Source organism: Squalius cephalus (genome assembly GCF_949319135.1).
Source record: "Squalius cephalus genome assembly, chromosome: 21".
NCBI lineage: Eukaryota > Metazoa > Chordata > Actinopteri > Cypriniformes > Leuciscidae > Squalius > Squalius cephalus.
In genome coordinates, this window is record NC_137142.1 from 14,778,204 (window position 1) to 14,792,678 (window position 14,475).

The following is a 14,475-nucleotide window of genomic DNA, read 5'->3' on the forward strand; positions in this document are numbered from 1 at the left end:
CAAAACAGACAAACAGTTGTTCAGATTTACACCATAGGGCAGCTCTGTGGATGTAAGCATATAATGCAGATTACAAAGCAGATTACTCTTTTCCTGGTCTGAATCCTGGAAGGGAGAAGGACAGAAGGCCTGCAGCACAATAGATCTAGCCACATTGGTGGGGACCTTAGGGATAGAACCTGGCCTTGGGTGAAGAAATGCCTTCACCATGCCAGGTGCTAATTCCAAGCACGAAGGGGCAACAAACAGGGCTTGAAGATATCATACTGTTTTAAGAGACATAATAGCAAGGAGGAACAATGCTTTAAGAGTCAGGAACTTGACTGGCTTGAGCCCCTGGTGTTCCAGTTTGCAAAGTGGACACAAGCGCAAACCCCCCAGATGATTTATGTAGGCGACCACCGATGTGTTGTCTGTACAGATGAGCACATGGTGGCCCCTGAGGTCTGGGAGGAAATTCTTAAGAGCAAGAAAGACAGCCATCATATTCAGGCAGTAGATGTGCCAGGAGAGATAATGACCCCTCCATAGACCTTGAGTCCAGCGACTGTCTAGAATCGCTCCCCTACCCATGCAAGAAACATCTGTCATTAGTATTTTGCAATGACAAGGAGCTCCTAACACGGGACCTTGGGATAGGAACCAGGGTTTCTTCCACATAACCAAGGCACTTAAGCATCGCCGCGTGACCTTGATCGCGCAAAATGGGTTAAAGACCTCTGGTTAAAACCCGCTGGTCTTTGAGCCACCACTGTAGGGGTCTCTTGTACAGCAGGCCAAAAGGTATCACGCTGGATGCTGCTGATATCAAACCCAACAGGTTCTGATACTGCTTCACAGTGAAGGACTGGCCTAACTTTATATTGTTCATGGCTGACAGGATTGATTCAATGCATGCCAGTGGGTAGATTAACTTACATCGGAGGGGGGAGGGGGGTTACGTTTTTTAAACGTCGCCGCCTGTTTGCTGGCCTCCTGAAACCTACCAATGACTGTGTTGACAGCGTCGCTGAATAGAGAAGGGGACAGCGTGCGTCCATCAAAAAACTTTTATCTTTCTCTTTGATTGCACTCAGGTTGAGCCACAAGTGACGTTCATTGGCCATAGAGTGACCATAGAGCGACCGATTGATTTGACCATCTCCTTGGTGGTCCTGAGAGAAAAGTCAGTGGCCAGACTCAACTCTGTAACAGCGTCAGGGCCAGTGGCATTGTAAGCAAACATGCTTCAGTCTGACCAGCTGCTGAATAAGCCTTACCCACCAAAGCCTGGTTGTTCTGACCAATTTGGTGGGTAATCTTGAGGCCTTTAGAGACGATGTAGACTGAGGGACGAGATAGCTAGCTAGCTTCTCTTCCACCTTAGGCATCGCCCCATAACCATGCTCTCTGTAGCATAATACCAATGAATCGACAAGGAGGCTGTGAACAAGAGGGCAGGAAGCGTTCATCTAATTTTCTTTTAGGATGAACGTCCTGCTTCTCAGCTCGCCAGTCGATATTCAATCTGGCGACAGCACAAGTCACAACTTCCACCAGCTCAGCATCTCCTGCATCGATGCTTACAGCATGTAACTCCTCAGAGCTAGATAATTGAAGCACCGGTGCCTCACTCTGGGTGGATGAAACCGCAGTGCGTGCTTCCACACCCTGAGAGCACTGGATATAGCAGGTGATGGCAGATCCCCATGAACTGAATTGCCGCTGTGCCTCAGCAGCAGCAGGACCCGAGCCATGAGGAACACCCAACAATACAGTCAGATTCAATATAGTTGCCACTGCATCATCTTTTATTTTCAGTCTCTCTGAAAAAGCCTGTGTCGAACTTGTCCTGTTTAAAAACGAATCTTTAGTAAAATTAAGAACGAACAACAGTGTTAACAAATGAACAGTGTATTACTGATGCGATCTGACTGGAACTTCATTAAAAATAAAGTTTATCCACGCTTTCTTAATGTTAGGACCACAAGGATGGCAATGCAAAGACTGTGTTTTTCCAGAACTTGGCACTTGGAACAAACCTCAGAAGCATTTCTCTGTTTTTGTTAATGCAGTAATCCTGTGTTTGTGTCTCTCTCGTATTTACTACAACATTACATGAGCGAATCGGTGAGTGGCGCTAAAGAGGCAATGATGTAGAGGTAGGCATTGATCTTCTTCTGCTGAGGCGGTCTTTCGTTGAGTCGATTTCTGAGCTTGGTTTCAATAAAAACTGTTTTTGGACGAGGGCGTTTTGAGTTCTGAAACTTGCGGGATATGTTATAGTACAATGTCAAAAGATCAAGGAAAGTTTGATTTCTCAATTCATGACCCCTGTAATTTTATTGTCATTCACATTGCTTCATGGTATTGTAGTTATTTCCCTCAATTGGTGCACAGTCTTGTAACTTTGTATTTTTGTTCATTTTTCAAATACATTTTTACTTTAAAGTTTTTTATGGTTGTTTCAGGGAATATGTTTCTATAGAAACAATGAATGGAACATGTTTTTCATGCAAACATATGTTTCAGTAATGTCCCTGGTCTTATTGTGAACAGTTCATCAGTACATATTATAAGAAAAAAAATGTTTTTCATAATATTTCATCAGAGTACTTTCTCCACATGTAATGCATTTTTTCTTTTTTTGTTGATATTTCTGAGGAAAAATAATGTCTAAATCTTATGTTCAATATTTTCACAATCCAATCAAATCTTTATTTTACTTGGTAATATGTCACATTACTGAAGATGAATATGTTGAAATGTCATTTCAAGCTGTCTTTTCAAAAAATTCTAACATATAACATAACATTATTAGTATCATATAACATTAGTAGTATCCTTTTTTATTATTATTACAGACACTGTCATATCAGTCAGGACAAAAAGTCCAGAGTCTTCATTCTTTGAGTTGCAGTTTTGTTCTGTAGATTAAGCTTGTGTTACCTCACAATCTCTGAGAACAAAGAGAGGGGCAATGAGAGCAATCAGTGGCTCAGAAGCCTGTGTGACATGCAGTTGTTTGGCTCTGATCCCAAATCGGCTTTTCCTTCCCTTCAGCAAACCCACTCTAATACAGCCAGAAAGAGAGATACCAGGCTCTGTGCTCTCATTTCACACTCTTCTGCCCCTCCCCAGCCTTTCTCTTCTTATTTATCTCACAGACTTTCTCTTCTTTTCCTCTATTTTTATTCCAGGAGCTCTCTGAACAGAGCAGAAGGGCAAAAATAGTTTATCATTTATTCATGATGAATAATGCAACCCTGGGACAGGGTTTCTGAATGGAGAATGCAATTGGGCTATTCACGGCATCCCTCGAAACCTAGAGGTGGGCGGTTTGTAGGCTGCTGTCCCGTGGACAGAGATGCAGGCGGGGATATTAGCCCTTTTGCATGCTGGGTTAATTAATGATTTGAGTAGCTATTTTACATTACGGGATGAGATCATCTCAGAGATGCATAGAGAGTAACCTTGACAAAAGATGATCCAATGTCTTTGGCATTGAAAAATTGGAAGAAAAAAAACACACATTTGATTTGACTAGATTTTTGTGTTAATGTGTAAACAACACATTTCTTTTCTCCTCGCTATCATTAGCTATGTTTTCATCCACCTATTGAATGCAAATTTTGGGATATTGCATAAAAAAAACACTAATGGAATTGCCAAGATGCGCATAAATTCAAAAATAATTATAATATCCGATAAGAAGACATGCACATAAACTACGATGGAAACACATTTACCAAATAAATCCCTCAATATGCAACAAAAATCTCACGTGATTTAACGGATCATATGATTGGATAACCGGACTAATCAGCGAAACAATTTTATTGCATAACATCTCAAATGTTGGTTTGGTCATTCTTAAATGCCTGAGCAAAAGTCTGTCATCGAAATGGTTGAGTATAATTACCTCCCAGAACTGTCTCGCACAATTGTGTTCCCAAGCACCAGGTATCCGCCTCCAAACGCAAGATGAGTTTATTGTGTTTCGTCTGCACGCTCTCAGGCGCAAGTAATTTATGATGTATGAAAAAAGATCCACAGTGGCTTCCCTGATTACAGCAACTTACATTTTTATTACAGATATTTTGTGGAAATTTCCCAGAAAGTGATGATTTTGTTCTCTTAGACACAATGCGGAATGGAAACGGTGCTTTATTCGCAAATGTTTTATATGCGATTTTACAACTTTGTGTATAAGTTCAAATTGCAGCTTTGGATTGAAACAAGCCAGTAAGTTCATGCAAGGCTTATGAGGTGACTGCAGTCATCATAACAGTCCATTCAAAGCCACGTCACACTCGAAAGTAAAGACAAATATTTGATCGTACATACAAATGTAAAAGAAACTATTTATAAGAAATATGGAGCAATTGTCATCTGACATGTTTACGGCCTGCAATAAAGTTTTAGAATAGCATCAATGTGTCAATAGCTTCTATATGCTCAATGGTAGGGTCACCGCATGAGCGCTTCAAAAGATTGTTCTACTGTCACAGGTATGAAATCACTGATTGGGAAACGGTTTAGCCACCATGTAATTGAGCTCTTAAATTCTACATTTTCACGTGCTGATTATATAGCAGAGGCCGTGGGACGGGGAGAGAGGGTGGCTGTAGAACGTCACATGGGAGTGCTTTACTTCCAAACAGTCAGTAAATTAGATTGACCTTTTTCTCTCTCTGTGAAAATGCGGATTCTGTCATGCTGGTTTGCCAACAGGAGTCTCCACCTGCCCGTTACGTGGATCTCTGGAAGGACAAACATGATAGACAACAGAGCTAGGATGTGCTTATCTGATGCAAATCACCTTGCTTTAAATATTTGTGAACTCATTAAATTGATTGAATTCATAGGCATGTGGAGAGCAGTGGTGATGTTGGGACATCTTTCAAAGCAGTTCTGCAGCTTTTGTGGTTCCACTATGGTGTTCTTTCTTTCTTTCTTTCTTTCTTTCTTTCTTTCTTTCTTTCTTTCTTTCTTTCTTTCTTTCTTTCTTTCTTTCTTTCTTTCTTTCTTTCTTTCTTTCAAATATAATAGCAATAGAAGACTGTAGAAGTGCCCATATTATGCTTTTTTGAATATTACCTTTCATGCATTGTGTAATAAAGCTGTCTGTGAATGTAAACGATCTGCAAAGTTGTGAAGCCGAAAAGGCATGATAAATAAAGTTATTGTCTCTCAAAAGAAAGAATCGACTCTGAACCGCCTTTTCGAGTCGTCTGTAATTCAAATCCCACTTTTTTACGGCTACACATAACTGGGTAATGAGTGGTTAGAATTACCACAGTGATACAACAGCAGTATAACCTCTGACGATTTCTTCTCAAATCTCTGTGAGGCCTAAATGGGATTTACAAAACGCTTATTCATAAAAGATATGAGAGTACCCACTTGGACCAACTTGCTCCTCAGATTCACAACCTGTAAGTATGTTTAATTGTTGATGTATATATTTTCTACCTGGTGTTCAAAATATGTAGTTTTGTGTTTTATATTGTGTAGGTCTTTTCAGCTAACCGTCTGAAATACTTCTGCAAAACAGCTGTGGGCCCACTATTACCTAAAATTGTGCCCATTAATGCAGATTATCTGTTGTTCCCTTTAGAATGGGATTTTGTGCTATGGGGAATGTCTGATGTCTGAAGTATGTGTCTAAACATGACAATGAACTTGACATTGGTCAGCGACAGCTGATGACATCACTTCAGGTGTGACCATGAGTATAAAAAGGCACCTGTGAAATACGTTATCATCTTTCTTGTCTTCAGGAGACTGTTTGTCTGTGTATGTGTTATGGAGCGAATATCATGGAGAAACACTTTGCCCAGCGTTTCATGAAGCACTTTGCGTCTGGTGCGTTTTGTGCATGAGTGAGGAGCACGTGTGTTTAGCTCTTGAGGGAGCTGAGTGTGTGCATTGCGAAGTTTTCTTAATCCGTTCGCACCTTCCTTATTTTCAAGGGATGTGGGACGTGTAACTGGGTAATGAGTGGTTAGAATTACCACAGGTTTGGTGGCGCGAGAGATGAAAGAGATCACTTAAGGCAGACTTTGCGAGCAATTTGGACGCCGCAATTGTTGTCGCAATAGGGTAACAACAGACGCTTCCCATACGGGCTGGGAGAGAGGGAAAAAAACACTCCTGAATGGCAGGACATATGCCCCTTCCCCCTCTGAAGAGGGCTGGTTGGTCAGTAGGCAGTGGTGCCAAGTTGTCAGGCTGTCTGTGAGCCTCCTTGGCTGCTATGAGTGTTGTTAGGCCTCCTCTCGTTATAGAGAGTCATTCTTCTGAGGCCTCCGCTCCCTAGAGCTCCATCTGAAAAGCGAATCTGAGTTGTTAGGCTTTGCGAAGCCTCCTTGGTAGGCTGTTCTGAGTGTAGAGGATGGAGTACTGAGTCCTCCGTCCTATGAGCTCAGCCAGGGGCTAAGTTGCTAGGGTCTGTTTGTCTGTGTATGTGTTATGGAGCGAATATCATGGAGAAACACTTTACCCAGCGTTTCATGAAGCACTTTGCGTCTGGTGCGTTTTGTGCATGAGTGAAGAGCACGTGCGTTTAGCTCTTGAGGGAGCTGAGTGTGTGCATTGCGAAGTTTTCTTAATCCGTTCGCACCTTCCTTATTTTCGAGGGATGTGGGACGTGCATTTGGGTGGAATGCTGTCGACTCTCCATCATACCTAGTGCATCCAGCTTCTTAGAATTCACGAGACTGACTACAAAAGACATGTAAGGAGTTTTTTTTCCTTTCTGCTCTCTCCTGAGGGATAATAGTTAGTGTTTGCACGAGGGAGTCAGGATTGAGTACAGGAGTTGTGAGCGGAGCACGGCGGAACACTTTTTTATTGGCTTAAATATTGCTACTGTTCAATCTGTTGTTTCTAATTCTGAGGAATTAGGGTCAGAAAGAGTGTAGTAGCCATTATTATATAATTTAGGAGTTTTGGGAAGTTATGGCCTGCGCCTCAAACAGATTGAGATTTGTTTGGTGGCGCGAGAGATGGAAGAGATCACTTATGGCAGACTTTGCGAGCAATTTCTGCCTCGACATAGCAGTCCCGCCCCTATGAGCCTTCTGTTTTCCCTTTGATCTCCATGCTAAAGGCAAAGAGGTTGTAGGGTAAACCATATTCAGCCTGCATTCATCCTTTTTTCACAATAAGTAAATGTGAAGGGTTTGCGTGAGCACAGAGATGTGTCGATGCTTCTTTTCTATTTTTCATTAGTTGAGGTGTCCTCATGAAGGCTCTGATCCTGCCATTTAGATTGTGCTGATTGCTTCATGCCCTTTCTAAAATCCATGTTTATGGTAAGCGCAAGCGTTTAATGCTTTATGCACTTTCTAAAATTCATGTTTATGGTAAGGGTTACATGCTGCGGCCTTCATTCCCTTTCTATGTGGCTCAGACAGCGGTTCCTCACCTTGGGTCCCACTGTTGTTGTCGCAATAGGGTAACAACAGACGCTTCCCATATGGGCTGGGAGAGAGGGAAAAAAACACTCCTGAATGGCAGGACATATGCCCCTTCCCCCTCTGAAGAGGGCTGGTTGGTCAGTAGGCAGTGGTGCCAAGTTGTCAGGCTGTCTGTGAGCCTCCTTGGCTGCTATGAGTGTTGTTAGGCCTCCTCTCGTTATAGAGAGTCATTCTTCTGAGGCCTCCGCTCCCTAGAGCTCCATCTGAAAAGCGAATCTGAGTTGTTAGGCTTTGCGAAGCCTCCTTGGTAGGCTGTTCTGAGTGTAGAGGATGGAGTACTGAGTCCTCCGTCCTATGAGCTCAGCCAGGGGCTAAGTTGCTAGGGTCTCTGTGAGCCTCCTTGGCTACTGAACTTAGCCAGAACATTGCTAGGCCTCTTCTTGCTATGGAGAATAGTTCTGTTAGAGGCCTCCGCTCCCCTGAGCTCTGCCTAATATTGTGTCAAGCTGCTGGCCCTATTATGTAGCCTCCATGACAGGCATCCCATGAGCTCAGGTAGCATGCCAGGTTGTAAGGCTCTCTGTGAGCCTCCTTAGCCACTGACAATTTCCCTGACAGGTGTTCCTGTGAATACCAAGCTCTTGAGCGTATCACTGTTTAATGTCCTGCTCAAGTCGTCCTTGTGATTGAATAACTAGTTATTCCAATGTTTCATCATCGGACTTGCGCTCAGATTGATATGGTAAAATCATCGCCATCGCTACTGCTGTTACAGTGTGTACAATCGCTGAGCTTTAGGAATCAAACAAAACAAAATTAGGAACCTTTAAGATAGCATAATAGGGGCACTTAAAAAAATCTCACCGATCCCACTTTTGAATGGTATTGTGTGTACATATAGAATTATTATTTCCAGTTATTTCATTGTTTATTATTTTATTGTTTGTTTGTACAGCCATAATTTAGTTTATGACCATTTCCAACCCCCTTTTGCTGCCTTTGCCTGTAAGACCACTAACCACCCTCTTTGCATTTGATGAGATACAAAGCTGTGCTGCACTTGTTAGTGGGCGACAGGTTTGCTGTTGTTTCCAATATAGTTAACTGCCTCATCCTTCAATAATAAAAACAGCTTCTTTGCAAAGATTTCATTGTATAGTGCAATGAACTCTTATCTCAGACAAAGGACTCCTTTAACATAGATGTACATAGTCTATTCAGTTTGGTAATGTCAATTATTAATTAAGCAGATACTTTTATCCACTTTACATTTTATCACTACACATGATCCCTGGCAGTCAAATCCATGGTCATGGTATCACTGGAGCTATAGGAACAGGATCTTGAGACACTCTTTTCACTTCACAACCTCATCACAACACTGTTTTATATCCCCATAGCATCTTTTTTTTTTCCTGAACTTGTCTTTGTTGAAAGTGCTGTTGCAACATTCCCCTTGAGCTTAATGGTGTTGTGAAGTGTGTGTAATGCCCAATGTCCTCAGTGTTCTCTTAAGATATAACAAATCACTCCATTTGTACACCTCAATCCTGGTCTCCTCTGCTCATCTATTTGCTGAATTCACTCCATCTTTTTTAAATTGTCAAATTCACTGATGTAGCATCTTCCTTAACCCTAGAACATTGACAATCCAAGTTTCTCCTACATTTTTCACATATTGTGGACATTCAGAAGAGTTGCTCAATTAAGATGTATTTGCTCGTATGAAATGCACATTTTTTTTTACATTTGGTTAACTATTGTTTAGTTATAGTGATAGTTTTAGTGTAAATTAGTTTCATTTTATATTTATTTATTGTTTGTGATTATCAGTTTGTACCACAGTATATAATTTTATAAATAATATAGATTCTATGATAGCAAGTTGCAATAAAACATGGCAGAAATTCGCACTTTTCAATAATACATAAGGATGTTTTATGTGTAGTTTTTTTTTCGAGTTGTTGTTCGAATGAGTTTTAAATGCGCCTTCATAATTATGTTCAGCAATGGTTTTGTGGTTCAGTTATGTTTTATATGGTTCTACCTTTTGACTTATGGCCAACAACTGTTGTTGCTAATTTTGTCATGTTCAGTTGTAGTTTTAGATAACATGCGTAATAGCTATTTTTAATGAATTAAGTGACTACTTCATAAAACGTCTTGGAGTTACTTTTTATTGTTACAATTACTAATCATTATTTTGTAATATTTAGCAGGTGGTTCTTGGAATTCCCATTACGTTTTATTTTTCAGATGATCTGTTTGCAGTTACTGTAGTGTTCAGTGATTCATTTTAACAGCCCATTTGACTTCTTACTGAATTGTAAACATTAAGGGCCAGATTTACTAAACATGGCAAATTAGCTTGAGAGCGCAATTCCAAAAAAAGCGCAGATGGGATTGTAAAGTCCTGGTTGTGATCTTCTGACGACTCGCAAATGAAAGAATTACAGCTGGATAATTTCCATAATGACCAATGCAATCTTCCAAGAGCAGTGCAATTTAGCTTCTGGTTTAAGGCATGCTTTTTTTGGGTGTTAAATATTGGTGCAAATACCAGTATATTGACAAGCACAAACCTTAGTAAATCACCTTGCATGATTCATTTAAATATTTTCCCCTATAAATTTTCCGTCTGAAAGGGAAATTCCTACAAATGCATATACAATAAGGTCAGCCACAAAAATAACCGTCCATGCCATTTTAGTGCAAATTTTTCACTGTGTGTCTGTAGTAAATCCTGACAGTAGTTTTTTAATGCCAAAAGAGGGTTTGCACTGGCGCACGCTGTTAGTAAATCTGGCCCTATGTATTTAATCAATAGTATTGCTTGTCATCAGCCCTAATTTTCAGTAAATGCCAGTGTTTTTCAGTGCGGTACTACAGCATGTAATGTTACAGTGCTGCCACTTAAGAGATATGAGAGATTTGAATGTTTATTTTTTTATTGTAGTCTTTCAGAGCAGCAATTTACTGCACTATTACTCGGTAATACATCACGCATACAGTAGATGTGAGACGTGTCTAACCAACTCATTCTGTCGCAATTATCTCATTCCCAAAAATAAGTTTTCTTGTCCAACTTCATGTGGAGACAGGAGCAAGCTTTCGAAATCCCTCTCACAGATTGCGGTTTACTTCCTGGCAGTGTTTATGTAGTTATTTATTTACTTCTATTAAAATAAAAATACCCCGCATAACCCCGGGTTTCTCGGGAGAGCCACGATCCCAGCTGATGATTTAGCAGCCTAAATAAGATTATACTATCCTTAGCCTGGGGTGAAAAACAGAAGTCTTCTGGAGGCATCTGATCTATCACACTATGTCTGCATAGCTTCTTCTGTCTTATGAATAAGGCCCGCGGTGCTCAAATTACATTAGGCAGACCTTAACACTGTGTCTGCGTCTGGATGAAGCACAGATTAGCATGCACTCCAGGATCAACCCTCAGGGCAGCCATGATGAAGAACTTTAACCATGCCTTGACTGTGCAAACCTGCACTCATTTCCATTGCATGGGATAAAACCGAACAAACCTTTTGCCATGCAAACTAACAAACAACAAAGCACCTGCAGTGATTCATTTTCATAATGAAAACTTTAATGGCAAAGTGGAGGGGAGAGACATTCGTAAACTTACTGAGATGGAAAGGACAGCATGTCTAAAGAAAAAAAAAGAAAATGCATTTACAGTTGTATCTTCTGCTTGAGCACTAAGTAGGGAGCATGCATTCATCCACTTCAAGTGGTGTTTATTTCGGAGCATGGGGTGTAATTCTGAATATTTCTCTTTGAAATGTGTGGTTCATGCAGATTTCTTTAGTAATTTATGCCAAAATTAATAGTTTGCATGCCTTTAAAGACATGCCTGAATATCTGATGCGCAGTAGTGGGTGGTTGAGAGAGTGGATTTGCATAGCAATGGTTGCTCTTCCGTAAAGATAACAACTTTGAAAACCATGCTACATTTGGAGTTAATAGTAGGTGGTTTGAGAGTTGAAGCTGCCCACAGATTGGCCTCAGTACAAATTATAATATACACCTTAACTACAAATTATGCCTTTTGTGTATGCATTTATTCAGAGAAAGAGAAATGGATTAGAAAGTACAGATACAGTATATTAATCCCCATAGGGAAGGTTAGTGCAAAACACTACATGTATACAGAAACATGTGCTTTGATTTTTTTAGTTTTATGCTTTTGTTATTAGATCTGAGATTTTCCCCATTATAACACAATATAATCCATACTCTAATATAACTATGAGTGTAATAAATAAATATTTTAAAAATGTATACGCTACCTTTCAAAAGTTTGGGGTCAGTAACATTATTTTATAGTTTGTCTCTTATGTTCACCAATGTTGCATTTATTTGATTAAAAAAAACATGGCAATATTGTGAAAAATTATTAGGCTTATAGTTACAAATAACTGCTTTCTATTTTACATTTTAAAAATGGCAAAGCTGAAAATTAGCATCATTACTCCAGTCTTCAGTGTCACATGATCCTTCAGAAATCATTCTAATATGCTGATTTGATGCTCATGAAACATTTATTATTATTATCAATGTTGAAAACAGTTGCTGCTAAATATTATGCACAATATTTTTGTGGTACATTTCTTTCATCTTTGATGAATAAAAAGTTTAAAAGAACAGCTTTTTTATATATATATATTTTGTAGCATTATAAATATCTTTACTGACACTTTTGATAAATGTAATGCATCCTTGCTGAATATAAGAAAAAATCTTACTGACCCTGAACATTTGAATGGTAGTGCACAGTATAGTATATGTTGTGGTACATTTATATACTGGCCAAGTACTTTTGGCATCTCATACATTTATCACGAGTTTCATTTGTATTATTGCTTTAACACTACAGTGCTTTGCTGGCATCTGTTATTCTGTTTATTTACAATGAATGTTTTAATAAAGACATTTTCAGGTGAACCATGTGTTCGTTGGCAGAATATTCTGTATCACATTCTGTATATATCTGTATCTATAGGTCAAGGCAAGGGTTAGATGACTGTACACTGTTACACTGCTGTATATTTTCTTTTCATTGGCTGTCTTCATTTGCATTTCAGAGTTATAACTGCCTCTGTGTACCCGGCTGGGAGGGGGAGTTCTGTCAGTGGGAGACCAATGAATGTTCATCAAACCCCTGTAAAAACAACGGCACCTGCGTAGACCTCCTCAACACTTACAGGTGGGTTGCAAAAATACAGCTTGATGAAGCACACACAATCTGGATGAATAGACAGGCTAGAGATGTGTCACGCGGTCGACTAGTTGTCCAACAACCTACCTACATGTTGATCAATGAGGTTGTCAGGTTCAGTGGCGTCATGCCCATTCAAAGTGAGGGGGCACGTGCCCCCTCAGATTTTTCCTCCCTGATAATTTTTTTGTCACAACTTTATTCCTATTATGCTCCATAATATACCAGAGCCTATAACGACTCAAATGTATTCTTCTGGGTGTGTAATAAATCGGTCAGCATCAGCCCTTTTTCCTAATATGGTGTCTGTGTATCAAATCTAGAGCGCTACGCGTGTAGCGCTCTAGAATCTTTGCTGTGTATGTTCAAGCAACTCACTCGTCTCGCACGTTGAGCTGGCAATGTTTTACAGATGGTCTTGAAGTAGTAAGTGGGCAAAGCAACAAATCAGCATTGAATTAGTTATCGGATGATATTAAAAGGTAGTGGGATTATTTGTGGTTGACCTGGAAATTTTTACTTGATCAAAAAGTTATGGATTTGATATTAGCTGTGAATTCAGAGCATTAACTTAAGTTGTGTCAGTGTAACGTTATCGATAGCTAGCCTAGTCTAACCGTAAACTAGTTGGCTAACGTTACTGCCATACAAAGCCATAGTAACGTTATCTGATCGGTTTTGAAACATCTGTACTGTTTTTAAAATCATGTTTAGTAGGCCTAAGTGTACAGTAAGTGTGTGTGTAAACATGCTTTAATGAAGTAGACTTCAAAAGCTTTTGAATTTGAGCTTACAGTTCTTTCATCAACCTGTCTTTTACATAAACTTACAAAATAGATACTTTAACTTAGTCCTCCGATAGAGGAGGGTTGCTGCTCCGTTAAGGTATTTCTGTCCCTCCCAAACTGCATTGAAATGGTATGTTTAGCAGCCAGAATTTAAACATTTTCAGGGGGAGAAACCCCCTGACCCCTCCTAACATGATCCATATCACCCGTCAGAAAACAATTGCAACGTCTCAGATTGTGCCCCCCCCCAGAATTTTGGCTTGCATGACGCCCCTGGTCAGGTTTATGTAGATTTTGTTCATTTATTTTATTTATGTAATGTCTAAAAACACATCTCTTGCTGGTGCTGACTCTTTTTAAAAAATAAATTCTTCCATTCACTTTAACCATTTCCTACCCGTTCTAGCCTGTACTGCTCTAGGCAATGTTTTAACCTTGTATAGTTAGCACTTCTTATGTTATTGCCTCATTAAGATGAATTGCTTTGTTGTTTTCCTTTTTGGTAAGTTACTTCAGGTTAAATTGTCTGCTAAATGAATAAATGTGATGTAAATGGAAATTGATCGTAGTTGTTCACGTATAATGCTTAATCCTGGGTTATCTTTACATTTGTTCATTGTTTTTTATTATTTATTTTTTTAGACTTTTATCTCTAGGTTTCCAATTTTAAGTTGGAATTGGTTAGTAAGGAAGATTTAACCTCCAAATTGGGGTGCCAAAAGAGTGTAATGTGGAACGATATGGTGCTAAAATGTAATGGCCAGACGGGCAACAAATCAGAGAATGACCAATCCTTGCCTGATTAAATAAAAAAGGAGTGAGTGGATTTTTAGCACTATTGGGTGGTTGTGTACACACACTGCCAACACACATTTATGTCCAAACAGCATGCAAAAGTGAATTTTGCATAATAGGTCCAAACAAAAACAAAAATGTTGTTTTGCATCAGAAAAAAACGATTTGAAAAGTATCACAGATAAAGTCACCTATTCTCTCGTCTCATAGAGAATGACTGTGCTCTCACAAATGTGAAAGATAATGAATTGCA

At 39.6% G+C, this 14,475-nt stretch overlaps 1 protein-coding gene across 1 annotated transcript in view; it reads left to right on the top strand.

Annotated features, from left to right (window-relative positions):
- The window catches only part of eys (eyes shut homolog), a 250,415-nt gene that overhangs the window by 94,403 nt on the left and 141,537 nt on the right, over window positions 1–14,475 (top strand). Inside the window, exon 20 of the mRNA XM_079856231.1 lies at window positions 12,506–12,627. Within this exon, the coding sequence (XP_079712357.1) occupies window positions 12,506–12,627 (122 nt within the window). The remainder of the gene's footprint in view (window positions 1–12,505; window positions 12,628–14,475) is intronic.